General features: G+C 38.2%; 1 protein-coding gene across 1 annotated transcript; it reads left to right on the top strand.

Annotated features, from left to right (window-relative positions):
• Positions 1–1,248: 1,248 nt before the first annotated feature.
• LOC107096250 (growth/differentiation factor 2-like) lies at positions 1,249–6,195 on the top strand. The gene is made up of 2 exons (XM_015392829.1): positions 1,249–1,597; positions 5,279–6,195. Exons 1-2 carry the CDS (start codon positions 1,249–1,251, stop codon positions 6,193–6,195), a joined length of 1,266 nt encoding a protein of 421 aa, XP_015248315.1.
• The last annotated feature ends 269 nt before the right edge of the window (positions 6,196–6,464 follow it).

Below are 6,464 nucleotides of genomic sequence, written 5' to 3'. Positions count from 1 at the left end.
ATAAAAACCTTTAGATAAATCAAACATTACCGCCACATATCTGACTCAATAACCATTAAAACAACTATTTTAATTTATTTCAGACGGAACTATTCATACTTATATTTTATATTAAACTGAACTTCCATTATTCACCACTTTTCAGCACCAAGTACAATTTCCACTGATCACGGAGCAGCCAGCTTGCTTGGTCTTGCAATGAATTCTGGGATATTCAAGGACAGAGAGGATACATCGGACCCGTCCTTCAAATCGGGCAAAAAGAAGGACGCATTTGTAGGCTGCATAACGAGGAGTCTTGGAATCCTGACCAGACCTCGTCGCCGCGCTATGACGTACGTTTATGACGCCTTCAAACTCTGGCCTTCAGAGGAAGCAGCCCATTAATTCAAACAGAGCCATTGTTAGAGTGGCTCAGGTCGACCTGAGCTATTTCTATATTTACTTTATGCTGATCTTGACTTGGAGTGCTGGGTGACATAGGGACCACTTTTTCTTCTTAAATTCTCATATTCTGAATTAATAATCAGATTAACTTCAACATATCAGTTCTTTGCTTTTTCTGACCACAGTATCTTTGTCTGGCTTGGTTCTGTTCATCTGTGACAGCATCCTGGAGGGATGGCTTGGTTACGCAGCCTGACATTGTCTATGATGTTGTTTGTTCACTTGAGTTCTTATAGTTATGATAAATTCAGAAAATAGCTCAGACTGAATTACACAAAGGTGGACTTTATTGACTTAACAGGTGATTCCTGAAGGCAGTTGGCTTCACCGGATCAAAGGAAGCTGAATCCAAAAACACGACAAACTTCACAGATTTGTTTTACTAAAAAGCTTAAATGCTGTAAAAATGGCCATAATAAGTTCAGGCCTGTGGATATAAGGCTGCATATCCCCCTGTATCCGGAAAAAGGTTATTTAGTGGAAATGTCTGCTTGTCAAAATGCTCACAGTTGCCAGCGCCTGTCTTCATTACCACTGTCGGGTGTTTACATTGTCCTCATTAGCGGACAGCCTCCTGATGATAACAAAGCTGTAAAAAAAGGCATCAATGGCAGTGATAAACAGGACAAGCTACTTTTTGGTTGACACTAGTCCCTCTGTTTACTCTTGAGGCATGGGAACGGATAACAGGACTGTCATTCTGGTACCGGGGATTGACATTTTCAAACTTTGAAACAGTAAAGTCTCATTTTAGAAGCAAAAGTGGTTCCCTGCTAAGGGATTTACAAACTTTTAATCAAAATGAAGTTATTCAGGACCTTTCTACTGCAGATGTTTGTGACTCTGGTGCTTCTTATTGCCTCCTGCACCTGTAAGCCTCTCAATAACAGCGTCCAAAGTGAGGATCTTGAGAAATTCTACTTGCAGTTGTCGGAGGACCTGTTAGAGGAAGAGGATGCAGAGTCTCAAATGGAGGACTTCTTGGCAGAAATGAAGGACGGTTTTCTGAAGAAGCTCAACCTTTCCGACGTTCCACAGGAGGATCGCAGGATCTCGCCCCCTCAGTTCATGGTGGAGCTGTACAACAAATACGCCTCAAATAGGTCAGCAGTCCCACAGTTTGATGTCATACGAAGCTTCGCCGTCCAAGGTACGTAAACCATGGAGGCACCAAGAATGTGTCTTTGATGGAAACCAGATTAGGAAGATTAAATGCCAGTTCCGTTTTTTTTTTTCTGGTTTCATTGTTTATGAACAACAAATTACAAATCGTATCCTCCCTATATCTAAAATATATAATATATAAAGCTCGAATCACATATTATTCAGAAACAAATTCTCACTCAGTCTGTGAACTATGATAGCCTCCAACCCCCCCAGAACCCCCCGAACCCCACCACCCCCACACACACACACAAAGAGTCTCTTGACTCTTTTTTGATTGTTTGTTGTTTTTATGTCTCGTCTATTTAAAAATTACAGAATTGAACTGTAACTAAATTCCCAATATAAAGATTAACAGGAAGTCATTATTTCTGACATCTTTTATAAACTGTTCCTCAAAATATAGAAGCAATTCGGGACAAAAGGGACTCAGAAGACAGAAAAGAATAGATTAAATCTGATATATTCATTGAATTATTTCCCTCTTTTTGTCATTAATTGAAAAATATTTCTATCCCATGATATTAATAATATTAAAACCAGTTGGACCAGAACTGTTATTACAGCCGTATCACTTCCGCTGGAAGTGTACTTCTGTCACAGCGTAAAACACAAAATAAATTATTGCATGAATCGTTGCTTTTCATTATTATTAATAATTATTCAACCATATTTTTATTGGGTTTTGTACGTATATTTTACTTGTACAAAGAGAAAGTAATCAAAACAATAACATCCATAAAATGAACGGACACAATTTCCACAAAACATTCACATACTTCACACATTTAACAAAGTAAATGAAACCTAATAAAACACTCAACAACACATATCAACACAGCAATTTTGAGTTGTTTGAGTTCTTCGATGTTAAAAAAAAAAACTGGAATGAAAGGATTCCATATAGCCTCTGCAGCCTTTCCCCTGATTATATAAGTCACACTGAAAAACGATCTAGAAATAAGGAAATATTTCTGAAATTAAGCATATTTACCCTTAATTTGAGCAGGTAAATGAGATAGTTTGCCAATGTAATGGGTATTTTTACTCTTAGAATAAGATAATTAGGTAATATGCTCTTAAAACAAGACAATGCAATTGTTTTTTCTTATTTTAAATGTAAATTTTCTAGGTCCATTGGCAAAATGTCCCTTTTATCTCTTCAATTCAAGAAGAAATGTACTTATTTTAAGAAAAAAATGACTTATGTAGATTTACATTTTTTGCAGTGCAGTCTTTCCAACATAATACAAGATGCCGTCTCCTTTATCCACATATGTATCGAGGGCACATCCATCTTTCTCCTGGACAGAGATATCATCCTCCTCGCCTGCAGGAGTCCAAAATCAATATAAGCAGACTGGTTAGGAGTAACTGTGAAGTTTTTTGCATATATACCAAGTATACATATTTCTGCCAGGTCAGGTATCTTCACTCTAATGATCTCAGATAATGTCAGAACAATTTCTTTCCCATATTTGTTTATATTTGGGCAATCCCATATGCAGTGATACAGAACATCCTTTCCTTCCAAACACTCAATGAACATGTCTGGCACATCAGGAGACCACTGATTTATTGATATTATTTATTGTGGTTAAATCATTTTTGTTTTAAGAAAATGCACTAATCTACTGCACCCCTGAGAACAAGTTTTATATTTTTTTTGCAGATTTTACTAATGTTGATACAATTTGTATGAAGTTAATTTTATTCATTAATAATTTTTTTAGGTTCTGTTGGCCTCTATTTTTATTATCTTTTAAAGTAAGCAGACAGGAAATAGGATAAATGAGAGAGGGAAGACATGTATGAGGCCCTGTTTGTAAAGTTAAGGAATCACAAATTAGAGGCAATATTTATGGTTATTTAGCGTGTTTTAAGAGAAAAATAAGGGTTTTATTTTATTTTCCAATTTATTTTTTCACTATATGATTCATTCATTTATAAAACTAAATATTTAGGTTGTTTAATATATATTTCATTTGGACCAAAATATTTGTATAACATTTAATATTTAAAAAACTAAATATTCAGTTTGGAGCTAACAAATTAAATAGTAGGTTGGAGCTAAATATTTATTTTTAATCTGAAAACTCACACGAAGAGAAAAGACAATTAGAAGAAATATATTGAAACATAGCACTGAGTTTTGATAAATATGCATCAACAGGAGTAAATAACAGGGCTGTTTCCCCCCCAGGCCTGAAACTGGTGGTGGAGTGGAGATAGAGGAAGTTGGTCAGTCTGTAGACTGCTGGTTAGTGAGACGGTCTGCTGAGATTTATGGGGAGATCCAGTGGACTGCATGAGCTGATACTAGAGCTTCACTCAGGGACCTGGAAGATGGAAGTCCAATTGGATAACACAGGTTTAGAGAACCTGTCTGTGATGAGCAAGCATGAAGCGACAGTGGAGAGGAAAAACTCCCTGTTGGGAAGAAACCTCTGGCAGAACCAGGCTCAACATGGCAGTCTTCGGCTGGACCGGTTGAAATGAGACAGGGAACGCAGTAAGAATCGGGGAGGAATTAAACTCTGATGAAGCTTTAGCTATGATGGTGGAGGAGGGGATAGAGGAGGTTGAATCGCGGTCATCTGAATAAAGTTTATGGTACACGATCGGAGGCCTTTTAAGATGAACTCTGAATGCTGATTGGCTTTCGTGGAGGCGTGGTTCAAAGCTGATTGGCTGTGTCGCAGGTGGATGCAGTAAAGCAATTAGTTTCTTTAGTTGAAGTTCTGCCTGTAAAAAACTAAATATTTAGTGTGGAGCTGAATATTAAAAAAATTTTATATTTAATTTGAAAGTTAAATATTTAGCTCCAAACTGAATATTTATTTAACAAAGTAAGTTTTTTTTATAAATAAATGAAAGTCATAGCGAAAAAATTAATTGGAAAAGATAAAACCCTTATTTTTATCCTAAAACAAGCTAAATAACCATAAATTGCTCCTAATATTTGGCTGCTTAACTTTACAAACTGCGCCCCATAGACTTGCGAGCTGGACTGGAACCTGCGACGGTCTCTGAACTCGGCTCCCGCTCTTAACTCCTGCGCCGCCGCTGCACCCCTTATTCTATTACTGTAACAAGCAAAAAACACATTTTGTAAATGGAAAACTTGAGATAAAAATGATTTTCAAAGTAGTTTACATTTTAATTTTTCAATATTCTTAATATTTTCTTTTTCATATATTTTTTTCATTTCTTTTTTCCAAAATTGAGCTTTACAAATTGGATTCTTTTCAAACAGAGTTTTACCGATGATGTTCTGCTCACTGTTTTTATTGATCAAGAGAAAGCTTTTATTTTGGACTCGAGGCGAGTAAAACATGATCTGTAAAACACAATTTGAAGAGAACGAAATTGGCAAAACTCAGTCTGTAAAAGAAAAATGTGAAAAAACAAAATCTGGAAATAAAAAAATCTATTAAAAAAACGCAATACATTTTTTAAAATACAGTATAAAAAAATTAAATCAGAGAAAACAACACACATTCTAAACAAAATTTAATATACATACTAAGAAGTTTTATCAAATTTTGATTCCTTCGATTGCTTTCATTTTTTTCAAAATTCCTGCTTGGAACAAAATGGATCAAAATTAACTCCATAATTAAATAAGGGGGAAAAAAGAACTGATTTATTTAAATGTCTTCATCAGATCTGAGTCTGCTGACGACCTTTGGCCCCGAGTCGAGGTGGAGGCTGCAGTTCAACGTCAGCGTCCCCGACCATGAAACCATCATCACTGCTGAACTACAGCTGCTCTTCCTCCCAGATGCCGCGGCTAACGGCTCGTCGCAGAGCTTCAAAGCCTCTGTCCACGTCTACGAAGCTGATGGCAGCAATTTTGCTTCGACTTCACATCTGCTAGATGGCGAAGAGGTAACGGCCTCTCAGAGCACATGGGCGACATTTGACGTGACCACTGCAGTTCAGGGCTGGATTAAATTAGGTGGATTAGGAACTGCATTTGATGTGGTGGTAAATAGGAAGGACTGTGGAGCCCCTGATAGCTCAGAGGGAACGGGCTGTTTGAACATGAGCCTGTCTGTTGGAGATAATGCTGCAGCTGCATTAATAGTCTTTTCAGATGACTTTAATAGCAGAAGGGGGGAGGCAAAGAAGGAGCTCAGAGAGATGATCCTTCATGAGGAGGAGACTTTGCTTCACACTGGGGCCGACTGGAACAGAGGGAGTCGAGTTCCAAGTGAGGGCCCCCAGGCTCAGAGTCGACGGAGAGCGAAACGAAAGGCCGATAGAGAATACTGCCACCGAAGGTCGCTCAAAGTCAGCTTTAAAGACATCGGATGGGACAGCTGGATTGTGGCGCCTCCAGAGTATGACGCCTTCGAGTGCCGAGGGATGTGTTCCTACCCTCTGACAGATGAGTCAACGCCATCCAAACACGCCCTCATCCAAACGCTCCTCAACCTCAGGGACCCGGGGAGGGCCAACATGGCTTGCTGTGTGCCGATAAAACTGGACCCCATAACTGTCATGTATCAGGAGAACGGACGCATCACTATCAGATACCTTTACGAAGAGATGAAGGTGGCGGAGTGTGGCTGCAGATAGTCGGAAGAAGACACTTGTTAAAGACTCCTTGTTGCTTTATCATCTACTTTAGAGAAATTTTGTTTTATTGGATTTATTTACATGAGGCTGAGGGGAAAATGTACTCAAATGTATTAAAGCACTGAGAATATGAAAAGTACTGAAAACACAAGGGGGTTACTAAACCTGTGTGCAAACCTGCTGGTAGGAGATCATATCTCTCCTATCCTGGCTTCTCTTCATTGGCTTCCTGTTAAATCCAGAATAGAATTTAAAATCCTCCTTCTCAC

Source organism: Cyprinodon variegatus, unplaced genomic scaffold, assembly GCF_000732505.1.
Source record: "Cyprinodon variegatus isolate N-32 unplaced genomic scaffold, C_variegatus-1.0 Scaffold608, whole genome shotgun sequence".
NCBI lineage: Eukaryota > Metazoa > Chordata > Actinopteri > Cyprinodontiformes > Cyprinodontidae > Cyprinodon > Cyprinodon variegatus.
Note: the sequence above shows the minus strand (reverse complement) of the source record. Positions and strands in the feature narration are given on the sequence as shown.

What these genes read in the sequence shown, in the direction of transcription:
- LOC107096250 (XM_015392829.1), top strand. Translation starts at nt 1,249, where the DNA reads ATGAAGTTATTCAGGACCTTTCTACTGCAGATGTTTGTGACTCTGGTG. An exon ending in ACGAAGCTTCGCCGTCCAAG is followed by an intron (nt 1,598 to 5,278) that starts GTACGTAAACCA and finishes TGTCTTCATCAG; the next exon opens with ATCTGAGTCTGCTGACGACC.